The 25,239-nt window shown below is 42.7% G+C and overlaps 1 protein-coding gene across 1 annotated transcript in view; it reads right to left on the reverse strand.

Annotated features, from left to right (window-relative positions):
* Window positions 1–24,817, reverse strand: part of MICOS10 (mitochondrial contact site and cristae organizing system subunit 10) — a 35,271-nt gene extending 10,454 nt beyond the window's left edge. The window contains exon 1 of the mRNA XM_081224610.1: window positions 24,689–24,817. Within this exon, the coding sequence (XP_081080736.1) occupies window positions 24,689–24,752 (64 nt within the window). The 5' untranslated portion in view covers window positions 24,753–24,817. The remainder of the gene's footprint in view (window positions 1–24,688) is intronic.
* Window positions 24,818–25,239: the final 422 nt, after the last annotated feature.

Below are 25,239 nucleotides of genomic sequence, written 5' to 3' on the forward strand. Positions count from 1 at the left end.
CACACAACTAAAAAGGGGAATTCAAACCCAAGCTGTCTGACTCCAAAATCATGGCTCTTCCCTATCCGCAGAGATAAACCCTCAGGGAGAGGTCAGGAGAGCAGCAGGGAGACTAGTCTATTGTTACATGACACAAAGTGTTTTTCTGGATTTTCTGGACTGTAGCGCTCTGCATGGGTAATTTATGACTATGTGACTCTTCAACCCCTCAAGAAAAAAACAGAAACCACAGATGTTTGACTTATCAAGAGTGATAACAAAACCCTGAAATGACTTAGAATCAATGAGAAACAGTCAACAAGTCAAGCTGAGATGTACTTCCCTCTGTGCACTGGCTGGAGATAAAATGAATTCAAACTGTTCAAAAGGGACAGTTGAACAGTATTCAACTGGTATTTTCCAGCAAGTCCCTTCCCTCTCAATACCTCCAGCCCCTCCTCATCAATATCAGTAACTGGATTCTCATCTTTGTGAAAGTAAATATAAGAATCAGGGATTCATTATACCCTATGTATACATCATTATAGCTATTACGTTGTTGCCTATTCCTGATTCAAATGAAAAACCAATGGAGAAACAAGAACCAACGGTTTCTTTTCCTTATACATTTACTTGATCTATATTTATTAGCAGTTATTAAGTAGAAGGCACTGGGGATAAATTTCTTTCCTCTTGGAGCACATCACTTGAGTATGTAGTGTTTATTCTTCAAAAAGTGGGAAATGTTACCCAGTGGTTACACTTCAGTTATAGGGTTATGTGGACTTGGGGGTAACATAGGTTAAACATGATTGAGAATACTGATTAGGTACTTACTAGTGGTATGTCTCAGTCCCTGGACAAATTATATACCTTCCCTAGGCGTCAGTTTCTTCGTATAGAAAAATAGGAATACTAATATTGCCTATCCCTGACTGGGGAATAGCAAGGATGAAACAATATAAAATGTGTAAAAAGCTTGGAAAAACAGTGCATTGCACACAGTAATTGTAATTGCCTTCTTTTGCCACAAAAAGCATTTCAAGAACAAATATTTACTGAGCACTGAAGGACAAGAGTACTGGGTTCAACAAGGGTCAGAAATAAATAAGACAGTCTCTTCCCTGGGGAGCTTGGGATCAAGAAGGAATAACAAGTCAGGTATCCAGAAAACTGAACAAAAGCAGATCCTTGGTGCCGGAAGAGGGACAGTGTTCTGCTGGTCGACAGGAAGGTAGGAACACATACTTAGCAGAGTTTTTGTTTTTGTTTTTGTTTTAATCTTCAAGAAAGAAGTGGCATTTGAGTTGTCTTAAATGGTAGACTTTTTTTTTTTTTTTTTTTTTTTTTTTTTTTTTTTTTTTTCTTTTTGTGGTATGCGGGCCTCTCACTGTTGTGGCCTCTCCCGTTGCGGAGCACAGGCTCCGGACGCGCAGGCCCAGCGGCCATGGCTCACGGGCCCAGCCGCTCCGCGGCATATGGGATCCTCCCAGACCGGGGCACGAACCCGTATCCCCTGCATCGGCAGGCGGACTCTCAACCACTGCGCCACCAGGGAGGCCCTAATGGTAGACTTTTAACAGCCAGAGTTGGGGAGGGGGGTGGCGCGCCCCACCCAGCGGCCACAGTGAAGCAGGGCTTGTGCAGGGAAATGGGAGCGGGGGCAGTCTAGGCATGTCTCTGAGAGCAGGAGACAAGGCTAGAAAGGGACGGGGGCCTCTGAAGGTACCAGTAGCTGGACCAAGCAGTCTGCATAGCACTTAATTCAGGAGGCAGAGGCTTCCCTGAAGAGTTTTTAGAAAGGCATAACATGACTGAAGCTGTGCTTTAGGAAGATTCATCTGACTAAGGTGTGTAGGATTACTTGGAAAAGAAGAGACATTTTGCTGGCAGAATTTACAGGACTTAAGAACTGATTAAGTGTGTGTATGTGTATCTGGGGTTTTGGGGGGGGGTGCAGTGGGGAAGAAAATGCTGAGAACTTCTACCTGGATAATTATAAAAACATTGGTGCTGGGGCTTCCCTGGTGGCACAGTGGTTAAGAATCCGCCTCCCAATGCAGGGGACACAGGTTCGAGCCCTGGTCCGGGAAGACCCCAATGCCGCAGAGCAACTAAGCCCGTGCGCAACAACTACTGAGCCTGCGCTCTAGAGCCTGCGAGCCACAACTACTGAGCCCACACACCTAGGGCCCGTGCTCCGCAACAAGAGAGGCCACTGCAATGAGAAGCCTGCGCACCACAACGAAGAGCAGCCCCCGCTTGCCACAACTAGAGAAAGCCCTCACGCAGCAACAAAGACCCAACGCAGCCATAAATAAATAAATAAATAAATAAATAAAAATAAATAAACGTTGGTGCTATTTAAAAGTCATCAAATAACCTTTTAATACCAAATTCCCTTAACAAATCTAAAATATAACTTGATTTATAAAAATGCAACATCTACAATGTTTTCATGAACACCAAATAACATCACATAAAGTGAAGAGCATTTGCTAAGCACTAATTGCTTCAGGATTAAATTACCTCATTACATCTTCACAATAAACTTCTCTTATTAGCCCCATTTTATAGACCAAGAAACTGAGACACAGAACGGTTAAGTAGCTTGCCTCAGGTCACATGTCTGGGATTTGAACCCAGGCAGTCTGACTCCAGAGGCCTCGGCTTTGGTCACCATGTTAACCCTGCCACCAGTGTGGCCTCCTCACAGATATACAAAGTTATTATAATCAACCTGACTTACCAAAGGAAACTAAATACCTTCCAAAATTCATCCTAGCCAACACTATGTGTGGGCATTTCCTTCATTACACAAACTGAGCACCCACTGTGTGCCCAGCACTATGCTAGGCCCCAGGAAATAAGGTCCTGCACTCAGTGAGTTCATTATTTAGTGTGAGAGCCTACTGATAATTAGAAACTCGAAGTACAAGGAACAATGACAGAAACAGGATGTGCTAGAGGCACTGAGAAGGGCACGCCAACCATCCTGGAGGGTTAGAGAAGGCGGCAGGAGAGAAGGGGACGGAAGAACCGCACTTCGAGGAGCTCCCGGTCACTAAATTACTGAGCGTGCGGTGGGAGATAAAGCCAGACAGTCTCCTATGGCAAACTAAGGATCTTGGCCTCTATTACAAGCAGTAGGGAAGCAGTGGCAGAAATTAAGCAGGGAAACAACATAACAGATGTGTACTTTACAACAGCCGACTCACAGCAGTGCGGACAAATTTGAAGAAGGCTCCATCCAAGATGGAGACACCAGTTAGGAGAAAGCCATTGCAGTAGGCCAGGTGGGAGCTAGGTCCAGACTTCTGATTCTCCCTTCTCTTCTATCTGACTGAAAAATGTGACCCTAAATACTTTGGTCTCTCCTCAACACCACACTCCCCCCACCCCCCACCTTTGTGGACTCCATGCCTAGCAGAAATGAGAAACGGTACTAAAGGTAAGCAGGACAGGTTAAAGCACAACTCTGACCAGGGATTAGGAATTTCTGAGGAGTGGGAGTGACCACACTTTATGATGATTCTTAGATAAGGGATGCTTAGGTAAAGATATAGTCATGGACAGAGATGCAGAGATGGAAAAGGGGGTCCAATATTTTAAAAATATACCAATGGTTTTGCAATTAAGGTAGTGTTGGTGCAAATGGTGACTATCCCAGACCAGCATTCACAAAAGTGTGGGAATGGCTTGCCTGAATTTCGGGGACCTCCGTGAGCAAGCAACTTTTTCTTTGCTGTTCAAATCTGGCTCTCAGGCTTCCTTGGTGGTGCCGTGGTTAAGAATCCATCTGCCAATGGAGGGGAAACGGGTTCAAGCCGCGGTCCAGGAAGATCCCACATGCCGCACAACAACTAAGCCTGTGCACCACAACTAAAGAGCCTGCACTCTAGAGCCCGTGAGCTACAACTACTGAGCCTGAGAGCCACAACTACTGAAGCCCACGCACCGGGAGCCCGTGCTCCGCAACCAGAGAAGCCACCGCAATGAGAAGCCCATGCACCGCAACGAAGAGTAGCCCCCGCTCGCTACAACTAAAGAAAGCCTGCACGCAGCAACAAAGACCCAGCACAGCCAAAATTAAATAAAATAAATAAAAATTTTTAATTAATTAATTTAATTTAAATGTCTTCTTAAAAATCTGGCTCTCATAAGGTGCCCAAGACTATGAGGTTTAGGAAACAGCACCCAGCTGACTTTCTATTACAGTAGTATTCTACAGTCATTCTTTCTCCTTTTGTTTAAAAATTTTTGTTTATTTATTTATTCATTCATTCATTCATTCATTCATTCACTTATTTATTGCTGTGCGCGGGCTTTCTCTAGTTGCAGCGAGCGGGGGCTACTCTTCGTTGCAGTGAGCAGGCTTCTCATTGCGGTGGCTTCTCTTGTTGTGGAGCACAGGCTCTAAGCGTGTGGGCTTCAGTAGCTGTGGTTCGCGGGCTCTAGAGCACGGGCTCTAGAGCGCAGGCTCAGTAGTTGTGGCTCACGGGCTTAGTTGCTCCGTGGCATGTGGGATCTTCCTGGACCAGGACTCAAACCCATGTCCCCTGCACTGGCAGGCGGATTCTTAATCACTGTGCCACCAAGGAAGCCTACAGTCTTTCTTAAAGGCATAAGTGCTCTACAAAGCCCCATAAATAAACCTCTCCAAATCACTGGACTTGCATACATTGAGAAACCAAAAATTTAGTTTTCATACACTGAGTGAAGAAAAAAAAAGTCTTCCAAAAGATAAGCTATGCGCTGAAATAAAATGAACTTCAAGTTGCAGTTGGAACAAGGGGAAATAAGTGATTTTTTCAATGGTCACAGCCAATCTCTTCTGGGAAAACACAAGATTAGTAGCATTTATACTAATGTCAAGACAACATAAGATTAGAGCAGTAATATACTGTATTTTTGCTTCTAATCAGAGGGGGATATTATAAGCTCACATACAGGCTTATGCTGAAATGGTTAAAAAAATAATTCCTACAACTCATGAACTTCAATGTAGTCATCTGAAATGATGCCAAGAAACTAGCAGCTTTCTTAGGACTACCTTCCTAGTAAAAAGTGAATTATGTTGCTCAAATCATTTGCTTCAGTTAATCATTTAAAATCTATGAAAAAGGAATTCTGAGTAGTTTATATGTACAGGTTCTGACAAACAATCAGAAACATTTGTTTCTAACATTTGTCAAAATAAAGTAGGTCTACAAATCCGTCAACAATTATGTCAGAGTGTTATAATAATTACAAATTATCCTAAGCATTCTAATGCAGGTTTAGGTTGGATAAAGAAAACGGAAGTAAAAGCAATGGATTTCAATTCCTCCCATATACACTGTTAACTATTAATCAAATTCTACCTGAAGATATACACAACTGAAGCAACTTGGTCGTGGGTCTCCATTAGTTTAAACAAGCACCTGGGCCACACTGCGATCTGCCCCCCCCCATCTGCCCTCTCTCCCAGACACATCTCACTTGTACCATTTTTGTAAACGGCTCCCCATCCTCCATTAATATTGACCATATTTTCATATCCCATATTCTTCCAAAATGTTATTCTAAAACCCCCCCTTTTTTTAAATATGGAATGCTTCACGAATTTGTGTCATCCTTGCTCGGAGGCCATGCTAACCTTCTCTGTAACTTTCCAATTTTTTTTAGCATATGTGAGCACACCTCTTTATCCTTTATTTCTTGTTCCTATCATGCTTTCTAAAAAGCATTTCAGGGACTTCCCTGGGGGTCCAGTGGTTAAGAATCCACCTTCCAATGCAGGGGACGCGGGTTCAATCCCTGCTCAGGAAACTAAGATCCCACATGCCACAGGGCAACTAAGCTCACACGCCACAACTAGAGAGCCCACGTGCCGCAACTACAGAGCCCACACGCTCTGGAGCCCGTGCCACAAAACTAGAGAGAAGCCCTCACGCCACAATGAAAGATCCCAAGTGCCCCAACTAAGACCCAATGCAGCCATAAATAAATAAATTAATTAATTTAAAAATAAATAAATAAAAAGCATTTCAAATTCACTTTCTCCACTTCTTTTTAAAATGACAAGTTAAGTTGTTAATAATCATTATCTAGATTCCAATGGACTTTCACTTTAAGTAATACAGTTCTTTTTTTTTTTACAAGTATGTATTTAGTCAAAAAAAAAAAAAGACCTAAAAATTATAAGCTATGCTTTCTTTAAAGTCATTCTAGGGACTTCCCTGGAGGTCCAGTGGTTAGGACTCTGCGATTTCACTGCTGAGGATGCAGGTTCAATCTCTGGTCAGGGAACTAGGATCCCAGAAGCCATGTGGTGTGGCCAAATTTTTTTTTTTTTAAAGTCATTCTAATTATCCTGTTTGTTCCTTTTTCTTTTTTTCTCCACTTCATTTCCCATTATGTTTGTTGCTGAAAGAGTCTGTGTGTACAGATGTACTATATGTATGAATATTCGACCCTGTGTTGGGTGAGTGTAGTCTGGCAGGGCTGTGGCAGGGGAGTCGTAAAGAATGAGAAGTCTAGAGAAGTTACATTTGTCATGGGCAGGATTTCTCAACCTTGACTGCTGACATTTGGGGCTGGTACTCCTTTGTCGTGGGTGCTGTCGTTTTAGCGGCATCCCTGTCCACGACCCACCAGATGTCAGTACCCCCGCTCCCCCATCCCCCAGTATGGCAACCATACATGGCACCAAACATTGCCAAATGTCCCTGGGGGTGAGGGGGTACTTCACCCCCCCCCAGTCTAGGGGTTTACAGTTTATAAAATACTTTCACAACCATTAGGTTATTATCTAATCCTGGGCTTCATCAAAACCACATAGGGGGCTTCCCCGGTGGCACAGTGGTTGAAAGTCTGCCTGCCGATGCAGGGGACACGGGTTCGTGCCCCGGTCCGGGAAGATCCCACATGCTGCAGAGTGGCTGGGCCCGTGAGCCGTGGCCGCTGAGCCTGCACGTCCGGAGCCTGTGCTCTGCAACGGAAGAGGCCACAACAGTGAGAGGCCCGCATACCGAAGAAGAAAAAAAAAAAACATGTAGGGATTAGCATCCCAAATTTACAGAAGAGGAAACTGAGGCTCAAAGAAGCCAAAGACTGTCCCAAGCTCACTCGGCTCAAGGCCCACTCTTTCTTTTTTGGCTGCACCGTGCCAAATGGTACACGACCAGGGATTGAACCCGGGCCACAGGAGTGAAAGTGCCGAGTCCCAACCACTAGACCACCAGGGAATTCCCACAGCCGACTCTTCTTTCAATGTCCCACACACTGCTTTTCCAGCTGAAGGAGATTAACACTGCAGGCCCTCAGTTTCCTCACCCTTACAGTGAGAGGCTGGACACAATTCCCTTCCTTCTTCCTCTTCTTTCTTTCAAAACAGAAAGCCTTTCTTCCAGAGAAATCTGTGAAAGCCCAGTACATTCAAAAGATAAAACTAAGCTGCTATTTGAGGAGTCCAAGTAGCATCCAGGCTCTACCCTCCTGAACCCTGTACTTGTCCCCAGACGGGCCCCACAAACTCTAGGGCTCTATAGACCACATTTTGAAAACATGATAAATAAACTCCCCTGTCTGTTGTAACATATAAGTTATATTATTCTAGATAGCCACTTCTCAGTTAGAAATGGTCTCTAGCTGAAATAGGAAGCAAACACATGCAATAGAAATGTTATCTTAAACCGAGATCCAAACTACGTTACTGACTGGTCAGTGGTAGGAGAATGGAGAGTGTGTGTGTGTGTGTGTGCCCCAAGTGTGTGGGACCCCAGTGACCGGGTAAATCCAGGAGGAGTTGTAAAGCAGCAGTCTCGTGGACAAATCTGTCCAATATCCAGAACAGAAAGAAACAGGTTCCAAACAAATCACTCTATATGAACAGACCCTGGGAAACACATCTCAAATTCTCCAGACATCATTTTTCCAATCTGTTAAATGAAAGGGTTGAAATCACTGTTATCAGCCTTTTTTCCCCCAAAAGCATTCAAATTATTTTTCCAAATAAAATCATATGCAGAAAATATATAAATACAACAGATCAAAGTAGAGTTGCTCTGTTCGGGCAGGGGGAGGGGACTGGGCTGAAAGCCTGACTAGAAATCCACTTGCTCGGCCTTCCCTTTCTGCTCTGTACCTAGCCCCCCTCCGCCAGTGGCAACCACTAGGGTACTTTGGAAGACATTTAAAAACCACTAGACCAAATGAATCCCTAAGGTTCCTTCCAGCTCTAATAATCTATCATTCTGTAAGTCTATGTATTCATGGAAGTTATTCAACTGGGGCCAAACAAGGAAAGCAACAATGGGACATCACGTCCACACCAAGAGCAAATCCCATTAACCTGTCAATCAATGAGAAACTTCATTTATAGGTACCAGTGTAATTTCAAAGTTAGTGAAAAGCTTATTTAAACTAACCTATTAAATAACAAAACTAGACTTAACATATTTATTTAAAGATTATTCATAGTCCTCAACTGTAGGAAACAAATGAACTCAGTAAATAATCTTTTGAACAGAAATTGTTCTCACATTTATTTCCTCACATCATAAAAAGAGCAAAGTTAATGATCCTCCCCACCAATCATCATGATCATTCCAAGAAGTAATTTGGATAAAGTTTATTGTTTATCATTCCATTTATATAAGTAGGATCGTTTATCACACATGATGTTCTAAAATTTGCTTTTCTCACTTTATGATTATCAAGGACACCTTTCAAGGACATATATATAAGACTTTTTGTGAACATGTTTTCATTTCTCCTGAGTAAATAAATACCCAGGAGTAGAATGAATAGATGGTATGTTTAACTTTATAAGAAAGTACCAGTTTTACAAAATGATTGTACCATTATATTTTCCCAACAACAGTGTACAAGAATTCCAGTTGCTCCACATCCTAGAAAACCTTTAATGTTGTCAGTCTTTTAAGCTATTTTAATGGGTGTATAGGGGGATCTCATTATGATTTTAATTTGCATTTCCCCAACGCCCATTGATGTTAACATCTTTTCACGTTCTTATTTGCCATTAGTATAACTTCTTTTGCAAAGAATCTTTTCAAACACTTTACCAATTTTCTTAGATGGACTGTCTTCTTATGATGAAATTTTAAAATTCTTTATTCTGGAAACAAGTCCTTTATCAGATATATGTATTGCAAATACTCTCTCCCATTCTGTGGCTTGCCTTTTTTTGTTCTCTTAATGGTGTCTTTCAAAGAGCAAGTTTTATGCATATCTTCAAAAAAATTTAACTCTTGTATATTTGTACTTCTTGTTTAATGAGCAAATGCAAATACTTTTAATAAATTAGCTAAGTTAATCCCAAAAAAAAAAACAAAAAAAAACAAAGAGCAAGTTTTAAATTTTGATCAAATCCAGCATATCAATTTTTTTCTTTGTGATTTTGTTTTCTGTGACCTAAGAAATCTTTTTTTTTTAAGGAATCTTTTTGAACTCAAGGTCACAAAGATTTATCCTATGCTTTCTTTTAGAAATATTTAGTTTTAGCTTTTACATGTCTGTGATTCTTCAAGTTAATTTTTATGTATGATAATGAGGTTCATTTTTTTTCTATGGATCCCCAGTTATTCTAGCACAATTTCTTGAAAAGATTTTCCTTTCCCCATTAAATTGCTTTGGCATCTTTGTCAAAAATGAATTGACAATATATTTATGGGTTTATTTCTAGACACTAGCCAATCTCACCGATTTATACGTGTACCCTTCTCCAACACCACACTGTCTTGTTTACTGAAGCTTTACAGTAAGTCTTGAAATCAGGTAATGTTAGTCTTCCATCTTTGTTTTTCTTTTAAAAAATCGCTTTGGGGACTTCCCTGGCAGTTCAGTGGTTAAGACTCTGCGCTTCCACTGCAGGGGGCAAGGGTTTGATCCCTGGTTGGGGAACTAAGATCCGGCATGCCTCAGGGCACAGCCAAAAAAAAAAAAAAAAATCACTTTGTTCTGGATTGTTTACATTTTCATGTGGATTTTTAAATGAACTTCTCAGTTTCTACAAGTATCTTTGAGCATTGTTTTTCTTGCTGAAAAGGAGATAATATAGACTTCCTCACTGAATTGCTCGGAGAGTAGAAAAGGGATAATATATTAGTGTGCCAAATACAGTGGCACATAACAGGTATTCAATTAATGTTAACTTCCTCTCTCTTTCCCTCTCTTGGCCTTTAAATAAACAGGATCCAATCTAGCAATGCCCTAACATTTCACTAGTGGGTCAATGGCCGTGGTAAAAATATTACCACACCAAACGACTTTTATAAGTAAATATTTGTATTTTCCCTTGGATTCAACACTGAAATGCACTTGCCAGAAAAAGTAATTCAGCATATTTACTAATAAACTGTTTCAGGCCACATTTTAGGAAAGCATAAAACCACAGCCAAAACAGAAATTTAACTATGTTTTCAAGTTCCACATAGTACCTAATTACATTATTCTACAATACTAACAGAAAATTCTCCTCTAGGAAGATCACAATGTTCCATTAGTCATATTGCTGCCGCAAATGGAAAAAGGATTTCTGCTCCCAAACACTGTTTATAAATACATATAACAAACAAAATACGGCTACTAATTCAACAATTAACATGTACTAATTTGAAACCCAAACCTATAAACAACCAAAAACCTTTGAAGTATTTTAGTTTAGCCTAATTGATATCACTCCATGAAATGGAGAGGTATCAGTTTGCAAACACAGGCTACCAAAAGGCACTTTTTGGTGAGCCACCAATACTTTGCGGTAACCCACATTTATGAGATGAACTGATACTTAAAGAAAAACAGTAATTTGCTTTCTTTTTCCATGACTATTCAATGGCCTCTTTCAGTATAGTTTATTTTTTTGAATTTTTGTATTTTACTTTATTTTTTATACAGCAGGTTCTTACTAGTTATCTATTTTATACATATTAGTGTATACATGTCAATCCCAATCTCCCAATTCATACCACCACCACCACCATACCTCCACCACTTTCCCCACATGGTGTCCATACGTTTGTTCTCTACATCTGTGTCTCTATTTCTGTCCTGCAAATCGGTTCATCTGTACCATTTTTCTAGGTTCCACATATATGCGTTAATATACGATATCTGTTTTTCTCTTTCTGACTTACTTCACTCTGTATGACAGTCTCTAGATCCATCCACACCTCTACAAATGACCCAATTTCATTCCTCTTTAGGGCTGAGTAATATTCCATTGTATATATGTACCACATCTTTATCCATTCATCTGTCGATGGGCATTTAGGTTGCTTCCATGACCTGGCTATTGTAAATAGTGCTGCAATGAACATTGGGGTACATGTGTCTTTTTGTTTGTTTTTTTATTTTTGGCTGCATTGGGTGTTCGTTGCTGCACGTGGGCTTTCTCTAGTTGCAGTGAGCAGGGGCTACTCTTGGTTGCAGTGTGCAGGCTTCTCATTGCAGTGGTTTCTCTTGTTGTGGAGCATGGGCTCTAGGTGCACGGGCTTCAGTAGTTGTGGCACGTGGGCTCAGTAGTTGTGGTGCACGGGCTTAGTTGTTCCGTGGCATGTGGGATCTTCCCAGACCAGGGATCGAACCTATGTCCCCTGCATTGGCAGGCGGATTCTTAACCACTGCGCCACCATGGAAGTCCCGCATGTGTCCTTTTGAATTATGGTTTTCTCTGGGTATATGTCCAGTAGTGGGATTGCTGGGTCATATGGTAATTCTATTTTTAGTTTTTTAAGGAACCTCCATACTGTTCTCCATAGTGGCTGTATCAATTTACATTCCCACCAACAGTACAAGAGGATTCCCTTTTCTCCACACCCTCTCCATCATTTGCTGTTTGTAGATTTTCTGATGATGACCATTCTAACTGGTGTGAGGTGATACCTCACTGTAGTTTTTATTTGCATTTCTCTAATAATTAGTGATGTTGAGCAGTTGAGCAGCTTTTCATGTGCTTCTTGGCCATCTGTATGTCTTCTTTGAGAAATGTCTATTTAGGTCTTCTGCCCATTTTTTGATTGGGTTGTTTGTTTTTTAATATTGAGCTGCTTGAGCTGTTTATATATTTTGGAGATTAATCCTTTGTCTGTTGATTTGTTTGCAAATATTTTCTCCCATTCTGAGGGTTGCCTTTTCGCCTTGCTTGTAGTTTCCTTTGCTTTGCAAAAGCTTTTAAGTTTCATTAGGTCCCATTTGTGTTTATTTTTATTTCCATTACTATAGGAGGTGGATCAAAAAAGATCTTGCTGTGATTTATGTCAAAGAGTGTTCCTCCTATGTTTTTCTCTAAGGGTTTTATAGTGTCCTGTTTTACATTTAGGTCTCTAATCCATTTTGAGTTTATTTTTGTGTATGGTGTTAGAGTGTTCTAATTTCATTCTTTAACATGTAGCTGTCCAGTTTTCCCAGGACCACTTACTGAAGAGACTGTCTTTTCTCCATTGTATATCCTTGCCTCCTTTGTTATAGATTAGTTGACCAGTATAGTATTTTTTTAACATTAAAATGGTCTTAAACAATCAATTTAACTATATGCAATTGATCAGCAGATGAATACACAAAACCTGCTGGTTAATTCTAAGGTAGGTCAGCTGCTAAATCATTTACTGTCCTACTTTCTTATCAAGGAAGGAACAAGGCCAAACCCTTTCTTTTCATGAAGATGAATGTATGGCAAAGCATTAACTTTCATCTCTATTGATAGAGCTGCATATAACCAGTGACAAATCTCAAGACATATCAGAAATTAATAAACTGCAAAATGTTACTTGGGCTCCCCTCCTGCCTCTCCTACTTGTCAACCGCAATTCCACTCTCCATTTATGTACGTTTGACATCACCCTGACAACTCCTGCTCATGAGCCTGCATTTCAAGTTCTGTAAACATAACTGCTGTACTGTCACCATTACATCCATCTCCATTCCACTCCTTCTGCCCCATCTTAGTTCTGGGTTCCTCTAACCTGATCATTTCACTTATGACATGACTTTGCAATAATATACTAATACACCCCTTGCCCTCATTCTGGCCCTTTCCAATTCATTCTCATAATACTTCAGGGACCTTTCTGAAATCAGACGTTCAACCACGTCACTCTTCAGCTTAACATTTAATGGTTTTTCTCAATGCTACACAAAGAGCCATACAATCCAGTAATCCCACTCCTAGGAACATACCCAAGAGAAATGAAAACATATGTCCGTATAAAAACTGGTATACTTGGTCACAGCAGCATTATTCATAATAGCGAAAAAGTGTAAACAACCTAAATGTCCATCAACTGATAAATGGATAAACCAAATGTGGTATATCCATACCATAGAATATTATTTGCTACCAGATGTCAATACTATCCAAAGTGATCCACAGATTCGATGCAATCCCTATCAAAATCCTATGATATTTTCTGCAGAAATAGAAAACCCATCCTAAAATTCATATGGAATCTCAAGGGACCCTGAATAGCCAAAATAATCTTGAAAAAGAACAAACCAAGAGACACATTTCCTGATTTCAAAACTTACTACAAAGCTACAGTTATCAAAACAATGTAGTACTGGGAATTCCCTGGTGGTCCAGTGGTTAGAACTCAGAGCTTGCACTGCCGTGGGTCCGGGTTCAACCCCTGGTCAGGGAACTAAGATCTCTCAAACCGCACAGCACGGTCAAAAAAAAAAACAGTGTAGTACTGGCATAAAGACAGACAGATAGACCAATGGAATAGACAGCCCAGAAAAAAACCCTTGCATATATGGTCAAATGGTTTTTGACAAGGGTGCCAAGACCATTCAGTGGGGAAAGGCCTGTCTTTTCAACAAATGGTTCTGGGAAAACTGGATGTCCACATGCAAAAAAAAATGAAATCAGACTCTCCTTATCTGGCACCATATACAAAAATTAACTGAGTAAGGCTTCCCTGGTGGCGCAGTGGTTGAGAGTCTGCCTGCTGATGCAGGGGACGCAGGTTCGTGCCCCGGGCCGGGAGGGTCCCGCATGCCGCGGAGCGGCTGGGCCCATGAGCCATGGCCGCTGAGCCTGCGCGTCCGGAGCCTGTGCTCTGCAACAGGAGAGGCCACAACAGTGAGAGGCCTGCGTACCGAAAAAAAAAAAATTAACTGAATACAGCTCAAAAACCTGTAAGACTATAAGACTCTAAGAGGAAACACAGGGCAAAAACATCACCACATTGGATGTGGCAATGATTTCTTGGATACGAAATCATACAAATACATATATTGGTCTCTGCCTCCAGTTCCTGGCAGAGAGCTCCTAAATCCCTTAGAACTTCCTAGGTGATAGGCGTGACTTTTACTCTAATGAGGCGACTCTTGATGGGCTCCTGCATAGCTTCAGGATGAGGGCTGATCACCAGAAAGACCAAGTCACGCTTGGAATTTTTAGCCTCATCCGCCATCCTCCAAGAAGGGGAGAGGGGCTGGAGATTGAGTTAATGATTCATCATGCCTTCATGATGAAGCTTTCGAAAAATCCCTAAAGTATGGGGTTCTGAGAGCTTCCAGGATGGTGAACACTTCTACATGCCAAGAGGGCTACATGCCAGGAGGGAGGTGCACCCCACCTCCACAGAAACAGAAGCTCCTGCGCTTGGGACCCTTCAGGACCTCACCAAATGTATCTCTTCATCTGGCTGTTCATTCATATTCTTTAGTATCCTTGGTAATAAACTGGTAATCTACTAAATAAAACTGTTTTCCTGAGCTCTGTGAGCCATTCTAACAAATTACTGAACCCTATGAGGGAATCATGGGAACCTGATTCATAGCCAGTCAGTCAGAAGCGTAGGTAACAATCTGGATTTCTGATTGGCATCTGAAGTGAGAGTCTTAGGGGACTAAGCCCTTAACTCATAGGGTCTGTGCTATCCTGTTACTGTCAGAATTGAATTGTGTAATGGAGCACCCAGCTGGTGTCAGAGAATATCTTGGTGTGGAAAACCCACACATCTGCCATCAGAAGTACTGTCAGTATGAGAGTAGATGAGAAACGAGATTTTTGCTGCTCAGACACCAAAAGCACAGTCAACAAAAGAAAAAATTGACAAACTGGACTTCAGAAAAATTTTTTAATTTTGTGCACCAAAAGATAATACCAGTAGGGGCTTCTGTGGTGGCGCAGTGGTTGAGAGTCCGCCTGCCGATGCAGGGGACACGGGTTCGTGCCCCGGTCCGGGAGGATCCCACGTGCCGCGGACCGGCTGGGTCCGTGAGCCACGGCTGATGAGCCTGTGTGTCTGGAGCCTGTGCTCCGCAACGGGAGAGGCCACAACAGTGAGAGGCCCACATACCGCAAAAAAAAAAAAAAAAAAAAAAGATAATACCAGCAGAGCAAAAAGGTATCCCACATACATGGGAGAAAATATTTGCAAATCACAGATCTGATAAAGGATTAATATCAAGAATATATAGAGATGGGACTTCCCTTGTGGCACAGTGGTTACGAGTCCACGTGCCAGTGCAGGGGACACGGGTTCAAGCCCTGGTCCGGGAAGATCCCACATGCCGCAGAGCAACTAAGCCCATGTGCCACAACTACTGAGCCTGCGCTCTAGAGGCTGCGAGCCACAACGACTGAGCCCACGAGCCACAACTACTGAAGCCCGCAGGCCTAGGGCCCGTGCTCCACAACAAGAGAAGCCACTGCAATGAGAAGCCCGCGCACCGCAACAAAGAGTAGCCTCCACCAGCCGCAACTAGAGAAAGCCCGCGCTCAGCAAGGAAGACCCAACACAGCCTAAATAAATAAATAGAGTAAACCTTGAAGACATTATACAAAGTGAAATAAGCCAATCTCAAAAAGACAAATACTGTATGATTCTACTTACATGAGGTACTTAAGAGTAGTCAAAATCACGGAGACAGAAAGTAGAGTGGTGGTTGTCAGGGGCTGGGAGGTATGGGCAGGAGTAGAGAGTGATTGTTAACTGGGTACAGAGTTTCAGTTTTACAAGATGAAGAGTTATGGAGATCGACGATGGTAATGAGTGCCCAGCACTGTGAACATATTTAATACCACTCAGTGGTGCACCTGAAGACGGTTAGGATGGTCAATTTAAGACTGTTTTCATTTAAATTAAAATTGTAAAAATTGTATTGAAATATAGTTGATTTACAATGTTCTGTTAGTTTTGGGTATACGGCAAAGTGATTCAGTTTTATATATATATGTATATGTGTGTGTCTGTGTGTGTGTGTGTGTGTGTATATATATATATATATATATATATATATATATATATATATATATATATATAACTTTTTCAGGTTCTTTTCCATTATAGGTTATTACAAGATATTGAATATAGTTCCCAGTGCTAAACAGTAGGTCCTTGTTGTTCATCTATTTTATATATAGTAGTGTGTATATGTTAATCTCAAGCTCCTAATTTATCCCCCCCATAAAATGGTAAATTTTGTTATTTGTATTTTATCACAATTAAAAATATATATATTGAGGGAAAATACCCCTCAAGACTATGAGGGTTAAATGAGATAATGTAACATGCTTAGCACAGTGTCTGGCACATATTAAGTGCTCAATAAATGGTAGCCATTATCATCACTCCCTGAAGGAGCCAAAGTCTCTGGGATGATGCCTGGACAGTTTCTGAGACCTGAAATGCGGACCTCCACCCGGTCCACCTACTAAGCACCTAAGATGGAATTCTCTAAGATGGAATTCTGAAGTCTCCACCTCCTTTTCACATTCCTCAAAAAGGTAAGCCCCTCAAGGGCAGGCCCAGTGCCTATTCATCTGTGCACCCCTCCCCCGAGATTTCCACAATGCCTGGTATTAAATTGCTTAGAGAAGCATACATTAATTATTACTACTATGTATATAAAACTGGAATACCAATTGTCGGACTTCCATACCACCTACAATAGCCGTGATAGGAGCAAATGTGTTATTTTAACTTATGATTGCTATCCTTCATTCACATGCCTGCAGCTAGTATTTACCAAGTACAGGTAATGTACTAACCACTGTACAGAGATTATCTCATTTTATCATCACTTGTAAACAACTACCATTTTATAGTTGAGGAAACTGAGGCACAGAGAAGTAATTATTGGTACATTTACTTCTAATGCAAAAAATCAGGCAAAAGAAAAGGAAAGGCATGTGAATGCTATCACAGTCCATTAAATGGAATACATTCTACGGGCTGCTTATAAATATCCATGGCTTGCATTTTTCCTTATGCTTAATACACCTGGCTTGCAAGGACAGCCTTTTTCAGGAAAGTATCATGGCATTGGTCAATCCCTCTCCCAACCGTGACATCTCTTTCCCCTCTTTTAGATTTTCTGGCCAATACATGGATTATTAAGACTAGATATTCCTGGGACTTCCCTGGTGGCGCAGTGGTTAAGAATCCACCTGCCAACGCAGGGGACACGGGTTCGAGCCCTGGTCCAGGAAGACCCCACATGCCGCGGAACAACTAAGCCCGTGTGCCATAACTACTGAGCCTGCGCTCTAGAGCCCGCAAGCCACAAATACTGAGACCACCTGCTGCAACTACTGAAGCCCGTGTACCTGGAGCCCATGCTCTGTAACAAGAGAAGCCACCGCAATGAGAATACCGTGCACCACAACGAAGAGTAGCCCCCACTCGCCGCAACTAAAGCCCACACACATCAACTAAGACCCAACACAGACAAAAATTAATTAATTAATTAAAATTTTTAAAAAAGACTAGATAGTCCTTACTCTGGTCTCAAAGTGGGAGTGAAATGTGGGGGAGAAGGGACATAGCCAATTTCACCGTTTTTTCACATTAAGGATTCCCAAGGCCTCCAAATGAATCCACAAAGTACTGGAACGAGATTCTCCTCAAAGCTTCCTCCAGCAAATCTGGGGCCATAGCCTCTGCCACACAGACATCAACTTGGTCATGAGGTCACAGCCTGCCAGCACAGGCCTTCTGCGTTCGAGAGTGAGTTGTAACAGCACTCTAAGGGCAATGACAATGCTTCTATGACCTACACTCGCAGGGCTTAGATAGTCTCAAATTGCAGGGAAGGACCTCCGTAAGTCTCATAAACTCTGATTTTCTCATCTCTTAGGATCTTATTTCCCCTGGGAAACAGAAAATAGATAAAACCTCCCATCCAGTCCGAGTGACAAGCAAAGGTGAGCGCATCAGCTCTGTCCCAGAACTATTAAGACTCCTGTGTTAGCGCAATACTATGCCTCCTATTCTCATTAGCAAGAATGTGTGTCTTATTCATGTGGGTACACACAAGACTAACTACTCAGTATGTACAAGGAAAAATATCAATAAATGGCACAGCCCTTGAGCAGAGTGGGAAAGAAAACCAGAGCATTCAATAAATCTGATAAAACAAAAATAAATTCATAAAATTAGCAAAAACCATTAATGACGCATTCACATAAACTAATGGAACATGCTATTCATAAAACATAATATTCTTCACTCCTTTTTAATTTCCTGCAATAAGGCTTTGGCAGTACCACTTAAACCAACATCATGCTCTACTTGTTTAAATAAAAAAGTGCTCTCTGGTTTATGTTTCTTGGTTGACTACTCCCAAATATTTCTAATACTACTTTATTATTAAGATTACTGACAATAATTTACATGCCCAGATGAAATTAAAAGTTGGTAAAAGTTCCAAGAGTACAAGGACACATGATCAAAGTGTGAACTGGCAGAAATTCACATGAAATGTACCCTACTTGGACTTTTAAAATTTAAATGCTAATTCATTCAGTTAACAAAGACACTGAGTAGCAGATACAGGCTGAGAACAGTCTACAAAATTCTCAGCAACACATATCATTCATTTAACAAGAGTTACTGTATGTCTCCTCTATCCCAGGGGCTGGGGGTCAACAGTGAACAAAACAGTCTCTGGTTCTCACGAAGTTTACATTCTAGGGAGGGACAATCAAGTAAAGAAACAAATTGCAAATTCCAGATGGTGATATAGGAGCTATTAAGAAAAATTAGTGGGGCTTCACTGGTGGCACGGTGGTTCAAAATCTGCCTGCCATCTACCCTGAGAAAACCATAATTCAAAGAGTCATGGGGGCTTCCCTGGTGGCGCAGTGGTTGAGAGTCCACCTGCCGATGCAGGGAACACGGGTTCGTGCCCCGCTCCGGGAAGATCCCACATGCCGCGGAGTGGCTGGGCCCGTGAACCATGGCCCCGGAGCCTGCGCGTCCGGAGCCTGTGCTCCACAACGGGAGAGGCCACAACAGTGAGAGGCCCGCGTACCGCAAAAAAAAAAAAAAAAGAGTCATGTACCACAATGTTCATTGCAGCACTATTTACAATAGCCAGGACATGGAAGCAACCTAAGTGTCCACTGACAGGTGAATGATAAAGAAGATGTGGCACATATATACAATGGAATATTACTCAGCCATAAAAAGAAACAAAATTGAGTTATTTGTAGTGAGGTGAATGGACCTAGAGACTGTCACACAGAGTGAAGTAAGTCAGAAAGAGAAAAACAAATACCGTATGCTAACACATATATATGGAATCTAAAAAAAAAAAAAAAAAAAAAAAAAGGTTCTGAAGAACCTAGGGGCAGGATAGGAATAAAGACGCAGATGTAGAGAATGGACTTGAGGACACAGGGAGGGGGAAGGGTAAGCTGGGACGAAGTGAGAGAGTGGCATGGACATATATACACTACCAAATGTAAAACAGATAGCTAGTGGGAAGCAGCCACATAGCACAGGGAGATCAGCTTGGTGCTCTGTGACCACCTAGAGGGGTGGGATAGGGAGGGTGGGAGGGAGACGCATGAGGGAGGAGATATGGGGATATATGTATATGTATAGCTGATTCACTTTGTGATACAGCAGGAACTAACACACCATTGTAAAGCAATTATACTCCAATAAAGGTGTTAAAAAACAAAAACAAAAAAACGCCTACCAGTGCAAGGGACACAGGTTCAAGCCCTGGTCTGGGAAGATTCCACATGCCGCGGAACAACTAAGCCCATACGCCACAACTACTGAGCCTGAGCTCTAGAGGCCGTGAGCCACAACTACTGAACCCGCATGCCACAACTACTGAAGCCCGCACGCCTAGAGTCTGTGCTCCGCAACAAGAGAAGCCACCGCAAAGAGAAGCCACCGCAACAAGAAGCCCAGGCACAGCAACGAAGAGTAGCCCCCGCTCGCTGCAACTAGAGAAAGACGGCGCACAGCAAAGAAGACCCAACACAGCCAAAAATAAAATAAAATAAATTAATTTTTTAAAAAAGCTTTAAAAAAATTTAGTGACGTGATGGAGAATAAATAGGACACCTAGGAACTTCTTAAATGCTAACAATGTTATTACTTTTTAAAGACAGTCTCAAACCTTATGGATGAACTAGGGAGAAAGGAAAAATCTGAGGGGAAGAAAGGAAAAGAAAGGAACAAGAAGTGAAAGAAGAGAGAAACACGTTTAACAAACAATGGCCTATTGTGCCTATTACAGAGAGGCGTGTGTTTTGTTTTGTTTCTTTGAGTCAATGAGCTCAATGCACCAGGTCAAACCATACTAGAAATCTTCTATCCCACATACTCCTATTATACACAAATAAATAGATATTTTAAAACCAGAATATGGGGGAAATAAAACTGCTTTCCCTATGATAGGAAAGGAGGGGTGGTATTTATAAATAAATGTAGCTCTTCCTATAGGACAAAATCATACGAGAACATTACTCAAGCTTCAGAGTAAATCCTTGAAGAACAATTTTGAAAACAACTTGTGCCTAAAGTACATGCTTATGAGGGCTCTTTAACTCAGCTGTACAACATCTAGGCTAAACACGAATGATTAAAACAGTCATTTTTCAGCAAATCGGTGGGAAAAGAATGAAAACACTTAGTTATAAGGTGCCAAACAGAGAAGTGCTCACCAAGGGAGCTGTCCATTCACCTTGACCTCCCTTCAGTCTCTCTGAAGCCAGAGAATATGAAATTATCTAATAGGTTGAAGAAAAACAACAACAAAAAAATTATCAACATGCAGCTGAAAGCTTGCCTTGGCCCTTCTTCCCTGCCTACATCTTCTACAAAACCTCTATCTTATTATGGCAGGCTGCCGTTCCTGAGTCTCCATCTCCATTTTGAAGTACTAGAAAAGCAAGCAGCCAAAGAAGCTTGCTTCTAAAGAGTTCTATAACCTCTATAACTTCTGAAGAGTTCTGTAACTTCTAAACAGTTCTATAACCTCACTGCCTATAGGAATAGGAACTAACACACTCACTACAGAAGACTGTTCATTCCAGGGACTTCCCTGGTGATCCAGTGGTTTAGAATCTGCCTTCCAATGCAAGGGATGCAGGTTCAATCCCTGGTCGGGTAACTAAGATCCCACATGCCACGGGGCAACTAAGCCTGCAGACTCTAGAGCCCATGCGCCACAACTAGATAGAAGCCCGCGTGCTACAATGAAAGATCCTGCATGCCGCAACTAAGACCTAAGGCAGCCAAAAAAAAAAAAAGTGTTCATTCCATAGTCTCAAATGCCTCTTAGACGAAAGTCCCCCAAAATTACACTCCTATGCTTCATTTCTCATATGCCCTTTCTCTACGTCCATTACTTCAGGGACAACCCCCTCAAAATCTGAACTCAGGGCTTCCCTGGTGGCGCAGTGGTTGAGAGTCCGCCTGCCGATGCAGGGGACGCGGGTTCGTGCCCCGGTCCGGGAGGATCCCACATGCCGCAGAGCGGCTGGGCCCGTGAGCCATGGCCGCTGAGCCTGCGCGTCCGGAGCCTGTGCTCCGCAGCGGGAGAGGCGACAACAGTGAGAGGCCCGCGTGCCGCACACACACAAAAAATCTGAACTCAGCTTCTCCCTCAAAATTAAAAACTTCTTCTCAACCTCATTATCATTCTCAAACAAATTCAACCATGTAAGCAGAAAAACAATCAAAATTATGAGCTTTTTTCAGTCTCTCTCCTGCCATCTCACATGATCAGTTACTATGTGACTTAGTATAATGAGGTGTACATGCACCCCTCCTGCTTTACTTCCAAATTCTGATCAATGACATCACCACTTAACCAAGTTCTAACCTTGGAGTCATCTTTATAAGAAATGAAACGAGGCAAAGTTAACCCAGTTGGAGAGAAGATAAAGAAAATAGCATTTACTGAGTTCCTACTACGTACTTGGCACTGTGCTGGCCCAGGAGGTGGGTATTACTATCTCCTTTTTATAAATGAGGGAAAAAGTTTGAAGTTTCTCAAGTAGACCCATTCCCTTCTGGTCTAACAGTTCAGACTTTGATCACTTCACATTCACAGTACTGTCAGCCTCCTCTACTCCTGATTTGTTCTATATAAAACACTGCCAGGGGCTTCCCTGGTGGCGCAGTGGTTGAGAGTCTGCCTGCCGATGCAGGGGACACGGGTTCGTGCCCCGATCCAGGAAGATCCCACGTGCCGCGGAGCGGCTGGTCCCGTGAGCCATGGCCGCTGAGCATGCGCGTCCAGAGCCTGTGCTCCGCAGCGGGAGAGGCCACAACAGTGAGAGGCCCGCGTACCGCAAAAAAAACAAAAACAAACAAACAAACAAAAAACACCGCCAGGACAATCATACCAAAATTCCATTTACATCACATAAGTTCCCTGTTGAGGGCACTGAAATGCCTTCTCTTTCACTATCTGCCCACTGACTGGCCCATAGCTCAGTACGTATTTGTTACTTAAAACCATCTCATGATTCCATACTAGCCTCAACGTACTGAGCCCTGGGAGCAGAAAGTAATAGATTTTTAAGACAGAGGTGCTGAATATGCAGAATGCATGTGAAAAAGACAAAGCCAACTCAAAAGCCTTCAAGATAAAGTAGAATCTCTCCAAGGTAATTCACAATTCTGACTCCACCCAAACCAGCCTTGTTTAGGGAGTAGGGGGGTGCTGAAATTAGAATGCCTGGGTTCTAACCCCAGCTCCTCCACTTCTAGCCACTTAACCTCTCCGTGCTTCAATTCCTCCTCCATAAAAGTTCAACCAGCCTCTGCTCAAGTTCTTCCACTCTCCCTGACTATCCAAGTCCAAGTCATTATCCAAAGCTCTACGAAAGGCCCATTTCCCCCAACCCACCACTCCATTTACTTGATTTATAATAGCTCTACAGCAAAAAGTCTGAATAACTTATTTTGGTTTTTATCTGTAATCATATATCACCATGCTTCATTTAATTATTCCACCTGTGTATGCCCCACCAATGTCCCACTCATGAATGACACACACTACTTGCTGCCTCAGGTGATCAGCAGTGGCACAGTATCAATATCAACAATTATTACTACCACCATTTACTGAATATATAGTAAGTGCCAGGCATTGTGCAAGTATCTTGTGTACTTTTCTGTCCTTCAGTCTTCATAATCCTTTTAGGTAAATCTATCTCTTTATCACCATTTCATAGTTAAGGAAGCCTCTATATAAACTCACTCATTTAATCCTCAAAACAACTCTGTGAGATAGCAATATTATTGCCAATTTACAAATGAGTAAGCAGGCACAGAGAGGTTAGATAACCTGCCCGAAATCACACGGCCGGTAAGTGGTGAATTCGAGGATGAAGGGGTAGCTGTGATAAATTACTTCATTTACTGATTCATTCTCAACATTTTTTATTAAGCACTCTTCTGGGAGCTGAGGATACAGCAGTGAATGAACCAGAAAACATCCCTGCTCTCAAGGACCTTATAATTTTATTTCTTTTCCAATATTTTCATTCAAGGGCACAATCCTAAATCCTCTTAAATACTTTGTTAAGATTTCCATACAAAAATATCAAAATTAGATAATAAAAATTAGTACCAAAGAAAAGTATGGTACTTGAAGCCAGAAAACCTGGGTTAAATTCCTAACTTTGCCATTGATTAGGCCCTGGGCAAATCCCTTCACTTGACTCTCAATTTCATGACTTGTCTTAAATAATGTATTAAGTTGCACACCAAGCACAGAGTCTGGCACTTAGTGAGTTTCCCTCTTTCCCTCTCCCCTCCAAGCAGTGACTTCATAATTTTTGTGTCGTCCCTGAGCACATGTTAAAAGGCTACACCGAGTTACATTAAGGGCTGAAAAGTTACCAATCACTATCTTACTTTCCAAGGCAATTCTTATTCCAGATCACCATCACTATGTCTCAGATTTCAGACCCCAGACTACTCTGATGCCTATAAACCAGGTTACAAGTCGGGAATGACAACAACTCACGTTAAAGCCTGACAGTATCTATAAAATGCTCCCGATGACCTTCTTAGAGGGCACTTTTGATTCAGGAGAGGAGAAATGTGGCCTCCAGGCCAAGCTGCACGCCCCGTGCGAGAGATGTGACACGAGAGAGGAGAATTTCCAGCCTCCAGCCCAAGGTTGCGCCCTGCATACTGCTTCAACTCGCAGAGCTCCCCAACTCTCCTGCCACCTGCCAACCCGACCCCCACCTCCTCGGGGCTGCATCTCCACCCCTCCCACCTCGGGCAGCCGCCCAGGCTCCTGGAGCCCGCGTCCCCAGCCGCCGTAGTGACCTCCCGCCCGGGCCAGGGCAGCTCTCCCTGGCCTGAGGGGCTGGAACAGGCCGAATGGCCAGACCTCTCACGGGACTTCTCCTCCGCCCTCCGGGTCAGCGGAGCCTTGAGCCAACTTATCGGCTCCGGGTGGGGCCTGCCGGAGACGAGCAACCCCTTACCTATCTTCACGACGGCATCCGCCAAGCACCGGTCCCACTTCCTGCCGAGCTCTGAATCCGACATGTTCCCCACCCGCAGTTCCAGCTTTCCGGACCGTCGGGCCCCGCGCTCAAACCCCAGGCAAGTCTCGCGAGAGCCGCCTCCGTTCCCAGGCCCGGAAGGCCGACGACGGCCCGCCAGATATCGCGAGATGGTCTGACAGCTTCCGTACTTTCCGGTTTTTTTCAGTTGGTCGTCAAGGTGACGGGTTGCCAGGAGGCCAGAGGTGACCCTGACCTTGGAGCCGCGCTTACCTAAGGGTTGCGAGGCGGACAGGTTTCCTAGGCAGCACCCAGAGCCCTGTCTGGAAGGTCCTTCCACAACACCAACTCCCGACGTTGGTCTTGGAAATTCCCAGGGCAAGTGAGGGCACAGCGCTGGATTTATTCATTCATTTACTCATCTTGGCTTTTTCTCCTCCCTCTGTCACTCATTTATTGCAGTGGAACTCCCGCCTTCACCACTAACACAGAAATTGCTCCGGCAAACGTCACCTATTGCGGGGACTTCC

The sequence above is a fragment of the Mesoplodon bidens genome (genome assembly GCF_964165515.1).
Source record: "Mesoplodon bidens genome assembly, chromosome: 2".
Lineage (NCBI taxonomy): Eukaryota > Metazoa > Chordata > Mammalia > Artiodactyla > Ziphiidae > Mesoplodon > Mesoplodon bidens.